The sequence below is a fragment of the Musca vetustissima genome, unplaced genomic scaffold, assembly GCF_032173495.1.
Source record: "Musca vetustissima isolate MV318-11 ecotype Yass unplaced genomic scaffold, APGP_CSIRO_Mvet_v1 utg4927, whole genome shotgun sequence".
Lineage (NCBI taxonomy): Eukaryota > Metazoa > Arthropoda > Insecta > Diptera > Muscidae > Musca > Musca vetustissima.
The window spans coordinates 179,794-199,065 of record NW_026884396.1 but is presented as its reverse complement, the minus strand read 5'-3'; the positions used below and the strand labels follow the sequence as shown (position 1 = coordinate 199,065).

Below are 19,272 nucleotides of genomic sequence, written 5' to 3'. Positions count from 1 at the left end.
CTTTAGGAGCTTGGGTACTTTTTTCAACGAATATGGTTGTAATTTGGTATTTTAGATTGTCATTGGGCAGAAAATCTCCCTACCAAAAATTGTCAGTATTGGTCCACTTTTAGGGTAGGTCCCATATAACATAACATCTCAAATATCGAATTTTGGGCTCTTGAGCATGTTTTTCAACTGATATGGTTGTAATTTGGTATTTTGGATTGTCATTGGGCAGAAAATCTCCCTACCAAAAATTATCAATATTGGTTAACTTTATAGGGTAGCTCCCATATAACGTTACGTTCCGAATTTCGATATTTTGGGGAGATTGGTCACTTTTTACAACCGAATTGGCTGTAATTTTGTATTTTGGATTATCATTGGGCACAAAATCTCCATACCAAAATTTATCAATATTGCTGCACTTTTTAGGGTAGCTTCCATATTCCGATACTTTCAAATTTCGGGTGCTTGGGCACGTTTTTCAACCAATTTTGTATTTCGGATTCTCATTGGACACAACAACTGCCTACCAAAAATTATCAATATTGCAGCACTTTTTAGGGTAGCTCTAGCTCCCATGTAAAGACACGTCTAAAATTTAGATTTGTTGGGAGCTTGGGTACGTTTTTCATCCGATATGGCTGTAATTTGGTATTTTTGATTATCATTAGGTAGAAAATCTTCCTACAAAAAATTATAAAAATAGCTTCACTTTTTCGTGTAGCTCCCATACACCGATACTCCTCAATTTCCGCTTTTTTGGGCGCTTGGGCACGTTTTTCAATCGATATGGCTGTAATTTGGTATTTTGGATTATCATTAGGCAGAAAATCTCCCTACCAAATATTATCAATATTGGTCTGCTTTTTAGGGTAGCTCCCATATAACGGTACGTCCCGAATTTCGATATTTTGGGAGAGATTGGTCACTTTTTACATCCTAATTGCCTGTAATTTGGTATTTTGGATTCTCATTGGGTACACAAATTGCCTACCAAAAATGATCAATATTGGTCCACTTTTTAGGGTAAATCCCATATAAAGGTACCTCCAAATGTTCCGTATTATTGGGATCTTGGGCATGTTTTACAACCGATATGGTCAAAACATGCATACAAAAGTTTTACATGTCCCAGTCCACTTATAAAGTTCTCGATTTTAGGTATTTGGAATATCCACATTATGGTGGGCGATATAAAAATCCGCTCAGATTAAGTTACGATCTATTTTTACTTTTTATAATAAAAAATAATTCAAAATTTATTTTTCTATTCTCTGTGAGATCGTATCCATACATAAATCTATTTTCCGCAATAAATTCAATTCTCGGAATTATATTCTCCGCAAAAATTATTATCGAAACGAAAAATAATTATCGTAGATTTCAATTTTCACACACAACCAATATTTTTCTCTTCATTTTTAGATTATTACTTTTTTATTCTTATTCTCCGCAAAAAAGTTCTGTGGAACGAAATATAATCCGAAAAAATTGTGTTCTCCCCTTAATTAATTATTTCACAATTATTTAAATATTCTCCCTCATAAATCACTAATTTGAGGTTAGGATTGTATTCAATTCCTGCAATTAATGCCTTCAAAAATAGGATGTGGTTCTGTGTTTCTGGAGGACCTCATTAGTAGCTGCATTTTATATCCCCCAAATCCCCCACTTGTGCATGCATACACACATATATAAATAATAATGATGCTCTTTATCTTGTGTTGGTATTAGTGTGGAGTATGTTTTGTTGTTGTTGCCTTTTTGTTTGTTTGTTTGTTCGGCAGCGAAGTTATTTTTTGAGGATTTATGTTTTTGTGCTGTTGATTACTGACTGAATGGCTGACTGGATGGCTGACTGACTGAATAGCTGGTTGGCTGCCTGGTTGAATGGCTGGCAGCCTGGTTGACTACCTTGTTGGCTGGAGAAGAGATGCAGTGCCGAACCACGAACGTCAACAGCGATCGATGTATGAGTTGTTGTTTTTTTTTTCAATTTTTCGTTACTTCTTTTTGGCCAGGTTATGTGCAGGAATGGCTGTTAATAATTGCTGGAGAAATATATTTTAATTTCTTTCCTTTTGTGTTAGTGTGTGCGCGTATGTGTATGCAGAATATATGTGTGTGTACCAGAATATGGAATTGAAAGAAAAAAGGGTTTACTTGCCGTTGTTTGCAAATTTTTGCAAAGATGTCTGGATGTGGTGTGGGTGGTTGGAGAAAATTCCAGAGCGCGAAATGTGTGGTGGAAATGAATTGAAAATATTTTCATCTTGTAATTTTAATATTCATATTTCAATTTAGTGGCGGTGCTGCTCCTGGGCGCATTTTTCCAATATACTCTTTATACAAGGGATTATATTTCAGCGTTACGAAGTGTAATTCTAAACACTTCGTAAAGCTAAAATATGACATTCACAGAACATTTTTTTTTTTTGGTATTTTTGAGGTCCTTAGTCCAATATTGAACTCGTTTCTCCTGGCAGCAAATAATCTGGTCCGCCTATTCAAATCACGATAGAACATGCATAATTTTAAGATATGGCTTTGAAATTTCATATATACATTGCTACTACTCCTAGGGTGTTTGGTATTGAAAATGAAATATATCGGGTCAAATTTTTGCATAGACCCCCATATAACGATACCGCATAATTTTCGGTATTTAAAAAAAAAAATGTTGGCACATTTTACAACCGAATTATCTGTAATTTTGTATTTTGAATTCTCAATTGGCAGAAAATCACCCTACCAAAAATTTTCAATATTGGCCAACTTTTTTATGGTAGCCTCCATATAACTGGACCTTCCGAATTTCGATATTTTGCGAAAATTTGGCACTTTTTACCATCGAATTGGCTGTAATTTAGTATTTTGGATTCTCATTATGTACAAAATATTCATACCAAAAATTATCAATATTGGTCCACTTTTCAGGATAGCCTCCATATAATGAAACCTCCCGAATTTCGATATTTCGAGGAGAATGGTCTCGTTTTACAACAGAATTGGCTGTGATTTAGTATTTGGGACTCTGATTGTGTAGCAAATCTTCCTACCAAAAATGATCAATATTGGTTCACTTTTTCGGGTAGCCCCCATATAATGGAACCTACCGAATTTCGATATTTTCGATAGATTGGACACTTTTTGCCATCGAATTGGCTGTAATTTGGTATTTTGTATTATCATTGGGTAACAAATCTTCCTACCAAAAATGATTAATATTGGTTCACTTTTTCGGGTAGCCCCCATACAACGATACGCCACGAATTTCGATATTTTAGGGAGATTGATCACATTTTACAATCGAATTGGCTGTAATATGGCATTTTGGGTTCTCATTGGTTAAAAAATTATCCTACCAAAAATTATTAATATTGGTCACCTTTTTAGGGTAGGCCTCATATAAGGATACTTGCCGAATTTCGGTACATTAAAGAAAAATTAAACCGAATTGGCTATAATTCGGTATTTTGAGTTCTCATTGGGCAGAAAATCTACCTACCAAAAATGATTAATATTGGTCAATTTTGTAGGGTAGCCCCCATATAACGGTACGTCCCGAATTTCGATATTTTGGGGAGATGGATCACATTTTACTTCCGAATGGGCTGTAATTTGGCATTTTGGATTCTCATTGCATAAAAAATATTCCTACCAAAAATTATTAATATTGGTCAGATTTTTAGGGTAGGCTCATATATAAGGCTACTTGCCGAATTTTGGTATTTTTGGGGAGATTCATCACATTTTACAACCGAATTGACTGTAATTTAGTATTTTGGATTCGCATTGGGTAAGAAATCTAACTACCAAAAATTATTAATATTGGTTCACTTTTCACAATAGCTCCCATATAAGAGTACCTCCGAAATTTCGATATTTTGAGGAGATTGGGCACAAGTTTCAACCAAAATGGCTGTAATTTTATATTTTAAATTCTAATTGGGTAGCAAATGTTCCTACCAAAAATTATCAATTTTGGTTCAATTTTTAGGGTAGCTCCCATATAGGGGTACCTCGATATTTTGTGGAGATTCGTTACATTTTTCAACGAATATAGCTGTAATTTAGTATTTTGGATTCTCATTGGGTAACAAATCTCCCTACCAAAAATTATCAATATTGGTTAAATTTTCAGGATAGCTCCCATATAAGGTTACTTGCAAAATTTCGATATTTTGGGAGATTCGTTACATTTATCTACCAAATTGGCTGTAATTTTATCCAAATCCAAAATTATCATTGGGTAGAAAATCTCCCTGCCAAAAATTATCAATATTGGTTCAATTTTCAGGATAGCTCCCATATATGGGTACCTTCGAAATTTCGATATTTATGGGAGATTCGTGGCATTTTTCAACCAAATTAGCTCTAATTTTATATTTTGGATTCTAATTGGTTAGGAAATCTCCCTATTAAAAATTATTAATATTGGTTCAATTTTAAGGGTAGCTCCCATATAGGGGTACCTGCGAAATTTCGATATTTATGGGAGATTCGTTACATTTTTCCACCAAATTAGATGTAATTGTATATTTTGGATTCTCATTGGGTAGGAAATCTTCCTACCAAAAACTATCAATATTGGTTCAATTTTTAGGGTACCTCCGAAATTTCGATATTTCCTCTGGAAAAAAATTTTCCAGCATTCTTTTAAAATACCTTTAGCCTCACCTAGCTTCCATCATGTGGTAATCTCTGTAATGCATTCCAAAACTAATTGTGCACTTGCCAATTTGTTGTTGTTGGTGTCATCAGATCTCTCTCTCTCTCAAGCATTTCAGATATCTATTTAAAAAATATATGATGAATATTTTTGCCATCATTTGTGTCGAGACACCATCACCACCACCTCTAGATTATTTTTTGTTGTCATTATCATCACACTGAGCCTCATCATCGCACATCATCCACAAAAAAAACGCTTTTGTCCGCTGCTTCTTGTTTTTTCCCCAATCATTCGGGTCACTAATTGGATAAATAGTTTCAATGAATTTCATTCATTAGCGGATTATGTTTAATAGTCAGATTTCCTACAGCAACAACAACAACAGCAGCAGCCGCAGTAATACTAAACCACACGAAGTATGGATGCTCTGTGATGATACTGGGCGCAAGGTGGCGAATAATTTATAATTTTACATGAAAATAAAAAAAAAATGAAATTAGAATACTAGGGCGTTGGATAAATAATTGGGAATTGTGATTTTTATACCCTACACAACTATGTTGTCAGGGTATTATAGCTTTGTGCAGCCCCAAAAGTTTGTAACACCGCGAAATATTGGTCCTAGACCCACCTTTAAGTATACCGATAGTCATATCTCGACTAGCTGAGTCGATCTAGACATGTGTGTCCGTCCGTCCGTCTGTCCATTATAATTTGCAAACACGATACAGGCCACAGTTATGGACCAATCTTCACGAAATTTTGCATGTAGGATGGGTTCTGGCCAATGAAGACCCCTATTATTTTTGGGAAAGATCGGTTAATATTTTGGGGATGAAATGGACCAAATACTAAATTTTTGTCGGTTTTTCTGGTCGCTCCAGAGGCCGCAATAATGGCCCGAACATCGTGAAATTTTGCATGGAGAAGGGGATCGGGCCAAAACAATAAGCATGCCTGCTTTCATAAAGATCGGTCAATATTTAGCGGGTCAAATGGACCCTGACTTTTGTGTGAAAAATGACAAAATTTGTATTCTATAGCGTATATATTTACCCCTGAATGACATAGATCCGAGAAGTTGATATTATATCCAAGAGTAGTGGTTGACCTTTAAATTAATACCAATTATATTGATGTATGTGCTCGGATGTGGGAGTTACACCTAAATATTTACAGGTAATTTATATTATTTAGTAACCCATTATCACTCCAGAGCGCGGAAAAAAAATCACTTTGAAATGTTCCAGGTTCCAGTTATGGTCAAGGACAACGCCTATAATTTGTGGTGATGATCAGATAATAATTTTGGACTGATGTGGACCGAAAACTTAATTGTTTGTGTTATTTTCGAGTCGATATATAGACCACAAATGAAAGCCGAACATCACAACACAACCCACGTTGAAGGTAATCTGGACAATAGCTGTTTTCGTAATATTCGGAAAATATGTCAGTGTGAGGAAGAGGTGCTGTTTACCTCTAATCGGGCATGCCAATATCACCAAGTATTGCCCAGGCTCGGAGAGAAAATTTGAGTTCCGTGGTAGTTGTGTAGGGTATCGTTTTTTTTTTGGTTTATATTTGGAAATCGTTTTTTTAATTTGGAAATTTCTAGAGGTCGCAGGGTATGATTTTTATATCAGTCACCAAGGAGGAGCTTGTATTAAATTTGCCATTCGGTTTCCAACATCTCGACCCCATAAAGAATACATATTCTTGTTCTATACCGATTTAGCCAAGTCCCAAACAATATGTTAGAGGCTCCTGAGGTTTAGTCTGAATAACTTTTTCTTGTGTTCTAATAAAGGGTGATGGGATAATCATTAGTTTTTAATTAATAACTATATGTTCCATATTCCATGCATTTAATTTTTTTTAACATTTTCCTAATAATTTCTCTTCAAACCATTTTATGTGTTTTTTTGTTTTTGGTTCATCTATAGGCGGGAGAGCCAATGGAATATTAAAAAAAAAAAAAAAATAATGATAATAAAACAAAACCGAAAATGAACTCTATAAAAATCCTCGCACACAATGACATCCTGTCGACAACACTTGGCTAACGAACAATGGACTATGATTATTGGAATGAAATGTACAAAGAAAAATACAAAAACAAAACTGTTGATTTATTTTAAACAAAAGACTGAAAGAATGAAAATGGAAAATACTTTGCAGATTCCATCATCCAAAAAATAGAAAGAAAGAAAACAAAAATCTATAAATATTGGGTATGTTTTTTTATAAAAGATTTGAATTCTATAACGTATGCGGAGGACATTTTCTATGTAGAAAAAAAAGTGAACATAAATAAAGGAAACTTGTCTAATGATTCCTTGTCAGCCTCCCATCTTCTCTCACCCTTTTGCTAAGACACAATAAAAAGTGACAGATTTCAATGCTAAGGGCTTTTGAAAATTAAAAAAAAAAAACAAATTCGTAACATTTTGAGGTTATTTGTTTTGTCATATTGTTGTTGTTATTGTTGTACGATTTGTATAATGCCACTAAAAATAATTCAAAATATTTAATTCTGTATTAATATTCTATAATTTTTTCTATATAGAGATTGTTTTTCAATTACGATGAAATTGAAGATGTTTTTTTTTTTTTGTTTATTCTGAAAGTGAAAACTGTTCTGAAAACCCCCGACTTTGGAGAAATAAATTAATAACGGCCTCTACTATAAAAATTTTGGGAATGGCAATTCAAATTCATACTTTTCGGTAGAGTTTATTCACAAATCCCATCTTTTTTAAATTATTTGTGAATTTTTTTTTTCATCCTATCGGGAGCTAGGGATATATTTTGTATGTTATACGGATTTACATTAAAATTGTATAGACTCTTCTCTCGAGATAATCATTAATAATAGACCCTCTTCTCGCTCAAGTCGCCTTCCAATTCGTCTATACAGAATATTTTGAGCAGAATAGGTTGAGCAGGGCTTCCGGGTCGGCTTTAAAGACTCCTTACATAGATTACATTCTGCCCTTCTTTAATGCTTCTGGTTTTTTTTATAAAAATACCATCTGCCTTCAGCTCCTCAGAAGTCTCATATAAAGGCTCCCCCCTCCCAACTGATTATAATGAAGAGGAAATTCACAGGGAATTTTTATTAAAGGGTATTGAATATTTTCTTCCTATAAAACACTAGCTATATTTTTTTAGTATGTCATCCGGATGTACATTAACATTTTATGCTATAAAACCCCTCTCTCGCGATCTTTAATAATAGACCCTCTACTCTCTCAGCTCACCTTTAATAGACGCCCCCTTTTTGTCCATTAGGAAAAGCTCCATCCAGTTACAGAATATTTTCAGCTCATCTATTCAGCTCGTCGAAATGACTTACATTGGGTCCTTCCTTAATAGATATCTTTATAATAATCTCTGACGTCAGCTCCTATAAAGCTGATATAAAGGATCTCTTTCAACTCCTCGTCTATTTTGATTGCCTTCATGTCGACTCTAAATACTGCCATTTAGCTCGTCTTTAATGTACACTCTAACCAATAAAGCTAGCATTTAGCTAATCTCACTCTACCCACGCACGTTTACTAAAGGGTTTCGCCTTCAGCCTTAAAGACACCCTTAGATCGCCTTGTCTTGTCTCTGATTCTTTTATAAAATACTCTTTGGCTTCAGCTCGTTTAAAGCTCCTATAAAGACTTCCTCCCAACTCGTATATATTGATTGTCTCCAGGGTGGCTCTAAAGGCTGCCGCCAGGTAGTACATAAACACTCCATTCAGCTCGTCTCCGTCACGTTTATGAAAGGGCTTCGGCTTCCGGTCCTTTATAAATTACTCCATACTACAGTTCGTCTATAGAGTCTACAATGTTGGAGAAGGAGTCTTTTCTGGTCGAGCTGATCTCTACCAAAGACTTTCTTCAGATCGACCATAAATGTTCCTATAGAGGTCACCCTTCAGGTCGTCTAAAGACACTTCATTCATGTTGTCTATTGAGACTCCCTCTATAGGGTCGTCTATAATATATCTCCTTCATCTCGCCTTTGGCTCACATTGAAAGTCTCCTTCAAGTCGATAGTGACTGCATTCAGGTCGTGTTTAGAGACTCCATTCAGGTCTTCTACAGAGACTCTATTCAGATGTCCTTTCAGATCGTCTTAAGACACTCCCTTCAGGTTGTCTATTGAGATTCCATTCAGCTCAACTATAAGGTCTATAAATTACCTTTAGCTTACCTTTGAAGACTCCTTCAAATCGATAGATACTCGCTTCAGATCGTGTTTAGTGACTCCCTTTAGATCTTCTACAGAGACTCTCTTCAGGTGGTCTATATAGGATATCCTTCAGGCCGCCTAAGAGACTTACTTTAGGTTGTCTATTAGGACTACCATTCGTACGCCTTTGGCTCACTTTGAAAGTCTCTTTCAGGTCTATAAAGAGTCCCTTGAGGTCGTGTTTAGAGACTACCCTAAGCTCGTCTATAAAGTCTCCTTCAACTCGCCTCTAAAGGGTCCTTTCTGTCCGCCTAAAAGACTTTTATGGCCCACCTAGAAAGTCTCCTTCAAGTCGCCTGAGAAGGTTCCAATCAGCTCGCTCGTGAAAGTTTTTTGTTTGCTCACCGAAAAATTATCCTTCAGCTCGCCTAGAAAAACGTCCTTTGGCTCATCTACATTATTTTTTGAGAACCTCCAGCTCGCATATAAATACTGTCTTGAGCTAGCCTATAAAGGGACCTTTCTGCCCTCCTGAAAGTCTCCTATAGGTCGCCTGAAAAAGTTGCCTTCAACACTTTTTTTTTGTACTCCCAAAAAAATTCTCCTGTTCTATTTAACTTATAGAGACTACGTTCAGTTTCCCTTTTCAGCTCACTTTGGCACACCTAGCCTGGTCTATAAAAAATTGTTTGCCTCGCCTATTAGGATTGTCTTCAGATTACTGCTTAGAATAACTCCTGAGACCCCTTTCAGTTTATCTATAAAATCTCTCATCTTCTGCTCGTATATAAATGTTCTATGCATCTGCTCTCCAGTAATAGTTGCCTTTAGCTCGCCATACGACTGTGGTGACTACTTTTTAGTTTGCTTTCAGCACCCCTTGGGTTGTCTCCCTTTGGTTCACTTTAACTCACCTCTATATACTCCTTGAAATAGCCTTAAATGATTCCTATAGTTCGCCTGAAACTCCTTTCAGTTAACCCTATACAGTCTACTAGTCTTCATGCCTTTAAAGACTTCATGCTCCTACTCACCTGTAAATGCTCTTTTTAGCTCCGCAAATCGACTTGAACACTTCTTTCAGCTCGCCGAGGCACATCTAGAAGCATCTATAAAATTCACATTTGGCTGTCTTCTAAGATTCCCCTTGGTCTCCCTTTAACTAGCCTATAATTATCCCTTTAACTGGCCTATAAAGATCCCTATAACTCGCCTGAGACTCCTTTCAGTCTCCCTAAAAAGACTCTGTGCTTCAGCTCGCTTATAAAATCTCTATGCTCGCCTGTAAAATACCCCTTTAAGTCAAATCGACTGTGAAAACTTCTTTCAGCTCACATTAACAACCCTGGGTTTGTCTATAAAATCTACCTTTGGTTCGCCTATTGGATCACCTTTGAACTCACCTCTATAGGCTTCTTTAACTAGCCTATAAAAATCCATTTAACTGGCTTTAAAACTGCCCTTAGGACGATAAGCTGGTCTATATAGGTGACCTTTGATTCGCCTACAATGACTCTCATTCCTACCAAGAAACAATTTAGCTCGCCTAAAAATCCTACCCTTATCTCGCTTGAACGCCTATAAATTTCTATTTTAGGTTCTTTGAGCTAGCCTAAAAAGTCTCCCTTTGGGTCGCTTTAAATCCGCCTTAGGCAAAACCCCGCAAGCGTGCTCTCTTTGAGAGTAATTTGGTTGAAAAAATGGTTCTCTGCCTGAGCCTGCTTAAAACGCTCCCGAATTCTCTTTGAATTCGTTTTAAAGTGCTTTTCAGAACATTTTTCAAAGGTGGAAAAACATCTTCAATTTCTAACCCTATTTTTTAATTTTTATAAAATAAAACCCCCACCTATTAATCCAATTTTATTATTTTTTTCTTGAATTCCAGGGTGAAATCGATTTTGCTGCCGCATTTGATAGCACCCCAACAGCCTCTACGGAATGGTGTGGCGATAAACCACCCGACGATGGTACATTTACGGTAACGGATATGTTTGAAACGTTGAGATCGGCTGCTAAGGAAGAATCATCACGCTCGGCATCGGTATTTGTTCTGTCGAAAAATGGCATCTCCTCGCATTGGTTTACGGCTACACCGAATACTAGTGAATCTGTGTTTAAACCATTTGTATTTGCACCCAAACCGAAAATATCGCCATTAACTAAGGCCCCACCTGATGGTGGGAACATTACATTGCTACACAAATTGCATGGACAACGTAAGGTATCGGCATTGGAACATTTGAAGGCATTGGAAGCGGCATGTGTTGAAGAGGTTACGGCTTATTTGAAGGAACATCCCGTGGTTACTGAGGAATTGGATGAGCTGATGAAAGATTGTGTTGAGGCTGAGGTGAAATTTTATCGTTAGAATTTCACCTTGGCTGACTGATGACTGATTCGATGATGACGACCCTTTGGCTTGTGAAAATGGTTTACGATTTATGGATTTACGGTATACAGTTATTGGTTTTCGCAACTTGGGGCTTAATGACCTATGGATTAATGTACTTTTGGATCTATGATTTTTGGATTTATGGCTATTGGAATTTGTTCGCTTTGGAGTATATGCGGATATTGATATTGACCCCCCTCGCTAATGTTTAAATGGACAATGAAAAATAATATTTAAGTATTGAAAAAAAAAATCAACAACAACAAAATCAAATTATAAACTAATGAAAATGAAATTGATGATAACAAAAACACAAAATTTGGTAAAACCTTTGAAAAAAACTCGCATAACTCAAAACCTCGCTTCATAATTTTTGGAATTATGATAAATAATACAAAAACAAAAAACAACAACAAAACCCCTAGTTATGTAAGAAAAAAAAAAAACAAAAACAAAATGTAAAACAAAATATTTTAACAAAAAAAAAGAGACAATTTTTTGTTAGAAAAAATTAACCGGCCAGTGACCCAGGTTTTTGTTTTGAATCACAAAACAAAAATCCTGTTCTAATTTTGTGTGGGAATTATTTTTTTTAAATTGTTGGCCCTTTGGACATTTTATTCCTGATCAGTTTAAAATGTCTTGGGGGCGAACTGTGACAAAAATAATAGCCCCCACCCCCCTATTAACCGAATGTGTCACAATTTAGGCTTTTCGTTATCCCTGGCCTAAATTGAATTACCCGGATTTGACCAGGTTCCAGCAGACTAAATATTACCACTTTTTTGACATTATAAAAAAACAACAACAACAACTTGATATTTAATAATCAAACACGAACATATTACAAAATTCCCCTTTGGCTAAACACCACAACAACAACAACAACCAGAATGCAAAGGTGGAATTTTGTTTCTTAAATCTCTATTAGTAATTAAGAACTTTAAAAACAACAACAACAACAACAAAGGAAAGTTTGAAAACAAAACTTTCTTTGCTAGATGATACATGTGAATGATCATGATCGATGATTATTAATTAGAAAATTAGATGAAGACATAACCTTAAAAAAAAAACTAAAAAAAATTTTAAAAAAATATAAAAAAACAAAAAAAAAAAATATGATTTAAAAAAAGTTTTGAGTGTGACAAAACTTTTAAAACAAAACAACATTCCCCCCCATGATGCATAAAAATAAAAACATACATAAAATGTTTATTATTGATAATAATAAAAAAAATATTATTAAAAAAAATATTATTATAAAAAAATATTATTATAAAAAAAACATATGAAATGAAGTGGAATTCAAAAAGACAATTCAATGTCAATCCACATGTTCCTATTTACACTAACAAAATTATTTAATAATTATAAAAAAACATTATTATAATATTACGATTTGATTAGTAACAACAAAACTGATAAAAACAAATTTCATATATATATATACATATTATTATATACTATTATTAATATTATTAGATTTTAGTATGGATACGATGTGGTATAATACATATATAGACCGCAAAAATGCACTAAAAACCCACAAAAAATATTTGACAGAATGAAAAAAATGAAACATAACCTAAAAAAAATGATGAAATAATAACCCGTAAAAATAACACTTATGCAAAAACATCCCCCCCATAAACATAAATGACAAAAATATTTTAGATTTTAAGTGATGATTTAATGACAACAAAATAACGATACGATGATTGTACTAAAATTGTAAAAAAATGGAGTACGAGAGGGGCAGGCGGGCACATTTCCCCCACAACACCTTTCTCGCAGTGGAGGATAATTCCCCTTTTCTTCTTAACACCATCCCAAGAAGAGCGTTATGTTTTCGCAATATGGCATAACCAAAGGGTTATTATTTCTCAGCACAGTGAGGCCTAACATCTGGTGTAAGGAAGGGAATTGTGTCACTCTCCTCCCTCACTTCACATACATACAATTATAGGCAAGACCCCGAAACTTAGATATTAAGCAGCTAACAAAAAACACCCGTTGTGTCATAATACAAAATATTCCCCTTTTTCAACATCCATTCCATTCCACCACACACCACAACTAATGCCACTCCTTCAACGGAAAATGACAAGAAGGTTGAAGCAGCCAGCCCAAGATCTTTTGGCCGTGTAAGGGCTATTATCCAAACCCACTATCGTTAAAAAAAACCGAAACATGTTGACGTACTTGATATGCCTGGTATAATATGTCCATTACGCATAGCATTAAGACCGCTTTAACAGCTGACATCTAGGTCTTTGCCACTTCTTGGAGTTTTTTGGTGGAGGCGTGTAACATTAATTGCTGGCGGTGTGGTAGAACAAAAGGTGTTGTTAAGGGATTTACAATAATAACGAAAAAAAACTAACAACACAACAATAATCACACAAAAACAAAAAATTCTGCAGATCAACAACACCATGATCATGCAATAAAAAAAAATTGGGGGCAACTTTTGGGAGAACCCCCCTCAAAAAACAAACCCCAAAACCGCATTATCGTTTTGTGCGTTAACCACACAAACCAGAAATTCGAAAAAAGTATACTACCCAACACATATGCTTGATTTCTTGTTTTAAATGGAACAAACAAAACGACAATGGATTACAATTTATTATATAAAATACGATAAATACGCATCATACCAACCTACAATATATAATGACATTTATCTGATATAATAAATACTAACTTCTACTAAGAAAAACGCAAAAAACAAAACAAATGAGTTTTATTTATTTATACAAATTTGTTTGGGATATTTTTCTTGTTACAAATTATAGTTAGGGATTTACTTTGTTCAGGGACCCTTGTTGGAATTTAATGGAGAACATTGTTTCCTTTCAGACCTACAACCTAAATTGAAGTGTAAACAAATCGGAAAGAGATAATGAAAATGATTAAAAATGGGAAGTTTCAATTTAACAATTTTATTTAATGGGAATACAATTTTGTTTGGGGTATTTTTCTTGAGACGTATTATAGTTATGGATTTACTTTGTTTGAGGACCCCTAGTGGAATTCAATGGAGAACATTTTTTCCTTTCAGACCTCCACTCTAAATTGTAGTGTAACCAAATGGAAAAGAGATAATGAAAATGATTAAAAATGGAAAGTTTTAATTTAACTATTTTATTTGATACAATTTTGTTTGGTGTATTTTTCTTGAGATGTGTTATAGTTATGGATTTACTTTGTTCAGGGACTCTTGTTGGAATTTAATGGAGAGCATTTTTTCCTTTCAGACCTTCCCTCTCAAATGAAGTATAGGTATTTGGGAAAGAGATAATGAAAATCAATTAAAAATTTACATTTTTTAAAATGTCCTTTTTTATTTCATTGGGAATACAAATTTGTTTGGGTTATTTTTTTTGAGACGTATTATAGGTATGGATTTACTTTGTTTGAGGGTCCCTAGTGGAATTCAATGGAGAACATTTTTTCCTATCAGACCTTCCCTCTCAAATGAAGTATAGGCATTTGGGAAAGAGATAATGAAAATCAATTAAAAATTGAGATTTTTTTTAAATTTTCCTTTTTATTTCATTGGGAATACAAATTTGTTTGGTGTATTTTTCTTGAGATGTATTATAGTTAGGGATTTACTTTGTTCGAGGGTCCCTAGTGGAATTCAATGGAGAACATTTTTTCCTTTTAGACCTCCCCTCTAAAGTGATGTATAGACAATTGGGAAAGAGATAATGAAAACAATTAAAAAATGGGAAAGTTTTAATTTAACCATTTATTTGATGGAAATAAAAATTTGTTTGGGGTATTTTTCTTGAGATATATTATAGCTAGAGATTTACTTTATTCGAGAGCGCCTATTGGAATTCTATGGAGAACATTTTTTCTTTTCAGACCTCCCCTCTAAAGTGATGTATAGACAATTGGGAAAGAGATAATGGAAATTAAATAAAAACTGGGAAGTTTTAATTTAACCATTTTATTTGATGGAAATACAAATTAGTTTGGGACATTTTTTTTGAGATGTATTATAGTTAGGGATTTACTTTGTTCGAGGGTGCCTAGTGAAATTAAATGGAGAACAATTTTGCCTTTCCGACGTACCACCTAAATTGAAGTGTAAACAAATGGAAAGGAGATAATGGAAATGATTAAAAAATGGAAAGTTTTAATTTAACCATTTTATTTCACGGGAATACAATTTGTTTGGAGTATTTTTCTTGAGATGTATTATAGTTAGGGATTTACTTTGTTCGAGGGTCCTTGGTGGAATTCAATGGAGAACATTTTTTTCTTTCAGACCTACCACCTAAATTGAAGTATAGACATTTGGGAAAGAGATAATGAAATTATTTAAAAAATGTAAAGTTTTAATTTAACCATTTTATTTGATGGGAATACAAATTTGTTTGGGGTATTTTTCTTGAGATATATCATAGCTATGAATTTACTTTGGTTGGGGGCCCTTGGCGGAATTTAATGGAGAACATTAAATTTAATGGAGAATATTTTTGTCTACTACTTATTTTGGGAACCATACTGAAATTTAATGGAGAATATTTTTGTCATTGACACCATCCCGCTAGAATATAGAATTAGGGTACAATTTGGCTCAATTTGAAAGACGTATGAATATAATCATTGATTTAAATGTATTGAATTTTACAGATACTTATTATTGCTGCCGATGTCCTTACTTCAGAGGCCCATAGTAAAATTTGATGTAAAATATTTTTGCCATTTACACAATCCCGATACAATGAATTATAGAGTGAGAAATTGTCTCAATTCAAACATCGTAAAAAAATAACCTATACTTTTAATGTTATGAATTTAAAATTGAATATTTTACAGAGATATATTATAGATACAATTTTCCTTACTTCGGAGGCCCATAGTGAAATTTGACGGAGATTATACTTTCCATTAACATCTCCCATCCAAAATTAAGTCTGGTCGGATAAATTGACAAATTTCGAAAGTGGAACAAAAGTCCAAAAATGTTTTTATCTATTGAATTTTCTACCGACTTTTTTTCTTGATATATGTTGTAGCTACCAATTTCCTTACTTCGGAGACCTATAGTCAAATTTGATGAAGAATATGTTTTCCATTAATACCACTCCTCAAAAATGAAGTTTTGAGCGAAATATTGACTCAATTTGAAAATAGAATTAAAAAGCCTAACATTTTATATGTATCGAATTTGATACTAATTTTTTTTCAGGACATATACTTTAGCTACCAATTTAATTTGTTCAGAGACCTATGTTGAAATTTGATAAAGAATATTTCCTCCATTGACACTTACTCTCTAGAATGAAGAGTGAGAAGACAAATCGCCATCAATCGCAGATACTAAAAAATAAAAAATTGTCGTTTTTTAAATATATTCATTTTGATTTAAATGTATTGAATTTTACAGATACTTATTATTGCTGCCGATGTCCTTACTTCAGAGGCCCATAGTAAAATTTGATGTAAAATATTTTTGCCATTTACACAATCCCGATACAATGAATTATAGAGTGAGAAATTGTCTCAATTCAAACATCGTAAAAAAATAACCTATACTTTTAATGTTATGAATTTAAAATTGAATATTTTACAGAGATATATTATAGATACAATTTTCCTTACTTCGGAGGCCCATAGTGAAATTTGACGGAGATTATACTTTCCATTAACATCTCCCATCCAAAATTAAGTCTGGTCGGATAAATTGACAAATTTCGAAAGTGGAACAAAAGTCCAAAAATGTTTTTATCTATTGAATTTTCTACCGACTTTTTTTCTTGATATATGTTGTAGCTACCAATTTCCTTACTTCGGAGACCTATAGTCAAATTTGATGAAGAATATGTTTTCCATTAATACCACTCCTCAAAAATGAAGTTTTGAGCGAAATATTGACTCAATTTGAAAATAGAATTAAAAAGCCTAACATTTTATATGTATCGAATTTGATACTAATTTTTTTCAGGACATATACTTTAGCTACCAATTTAATTTGTTCAGAGACCTATGTTGAAATTTGATAAAGAATATTTCCTCCATTGACACTTACTCTCTAGAATGAAGAGTGAGAAGACAAATCGCCATCAATCGCAGATACTAAAAAATAAAAAATTGTCGTTTTTTAAATATATTCATTTTGAAACTCATATTATCTTTGTATGTATTATAGATAGAGATTTTTTTGCTTTAGGTGCCTATTATAGAATTTGATGGAGATTATTTTTTCTCTTAACACCTCCCCTCTAGGATGAAGTATAGTGGGATAAATTGGCACACATCCAAAATACCATAATATCAGCATATTTTTGTATGTACCCATTTGATACCGATTTTTCGGGATATATAGCTACCGATTTAATTTATTCTGGGACCCATAGTGAAATTCGATGAACAATACTTTTTCTATTAACAATTTCTCTGTAAAATTAAGTATATGGGGACTAATGGACTCTATTCAAAAATATCATAAAAATTACAGACATTTTTTATGTATTTAAATTTGATACCAATTTTTCGGGATATATGTTATAGCTACCGGTATCATTTATTCTGGGACCCATAGTGAAATTTTATAGAGAACGATTTATCCTTTAAGACCAGCCCCCTAAAATAAAGTATATGGTGGAAAAAAGCCTCAATTCGTAAGCAGAATGAAAATCTTTTTTATACACTCAGCCTACAAGTATACTATAATTTTCTTTACAAACGAGGAGGCCATTATGAATGAAAAATTGCCGTTTTTCAAAAGTCAATTTTTGTGTAATTTTTCATTTTCGTGTAACAGGTGCCCAGCAACGAACAGTAGGTGTATTTTGGAACATCGTTGAATTCAAATGCAAATAACTCAGCGACAACTTAACCGATTTTCATAAATGTTGCACAAATTGTTCGAGGGAATTCTAAAATTTCAATTTCAATCTGCTTTCCATTTCCATACCAATCTTCAAAATGTAAGTTAAGGGTAAAATATTGGACCAATTTGAAAATATAATAATTAAGCAATCCTTTGATGTAGAATATTTTCTTCATTGACACTTACTCTCTAGGATCAAGTTTGAAAGGACTGAGTTTGTCATTTTTATTAAATATATCCATTTTGAAACTGATATTATCTTTGTATGTATTATAGATACAATTTATTTTTCTTCAGGTGCCTATTGTAGAATTCGATGGAGAATATTTTTTTTCTAAACACCTTCCCTCTATTATGAACTATAGTGGCAGAAATTGGCACAATTCAAAAATATAAAAATGAAAAAAAAATTGAGGTATCAAAATTTATACCGATTTTTTCAGAATATATGTTATAGCTTCCGGTTTGATCTATTCTGGGACCCATAGAGAAATTCGATAAACAATACTTTTTCTATTAACATTTTTTCTCTAAACTTACTAATTTATTAATTGGCTCTATTCGAAAATATCATACAAATTACAGACAGTTTTTATTATGTATTTAAATTTAAAACAGGTTTTTTTTCGGAATATATGTTATAGCTACCGGTTTCAGTTATTCTGAGACCCATAGTGAAATTTGGTGAAGAACACATTTTCCTTTAACATCTCCCCTCTAAAAAAAAGTATATGGTAGAAATTGGCTTAATTCGAAAATACAAGGAAAATAACTGAAAATTGTTTATGTATCAAATTGGATACCGATTTTTTCGGGATATATGTTATAGCTACCGGTTTCATTTATTCTGAGACCCATAGTGAAATTTGTTGAAGAACACTTTTTCCTTTAATATCTCCCCTCTAAAATTAAGTGTATGGCGACAAATTGGCTTTATTCGAAAATACAAGGAAAATAACCGAACATTTTTATGTATCGAATTTAATACCGATTTTTCCCGATATATACTACACCTACCGATTTCTTATGTTCCAAGATCCATAATCAAACTCCCGTAGAATATGTTTTCTATTAACAGCTCCCCTCTAAAAGGAAGTATAAGATGGCAAATTTAATAAATTTGAAAATAACCAATCATTTTTAAATAGTGAATTTGATTCCGATTTTTTC

The 19,272-nt window shown here is 33.4% G+C and overlaps 1 protein-coding gene across 1 annotated transcript in view; it reads left to right on the top strand.

Annotated features, from left to right (window-relative positions):
* Positions 1 to 11,227, top strand: part of LOC133331362 (secernin-2) — a 220,789-nt gene extending 209,562 nt beyond the window's left edge. Inside the window, exon 4 of the mRNA XM_061539760.1 lies at positions 10,740 to 11,227. Coding sequence (XP_061395744.1) covers positions 10,740 to 11,222 — 483 coding nt within the window. The 3' untranslated portion in view covers positions 11,223 to 11,227. The remainder of the gene's footprint in view (positions 1 to 10,739) is intronic.
* The last annotated feature ends 8,045 nt before the right edge of the window (positions 11,228 to 19,272 follow it).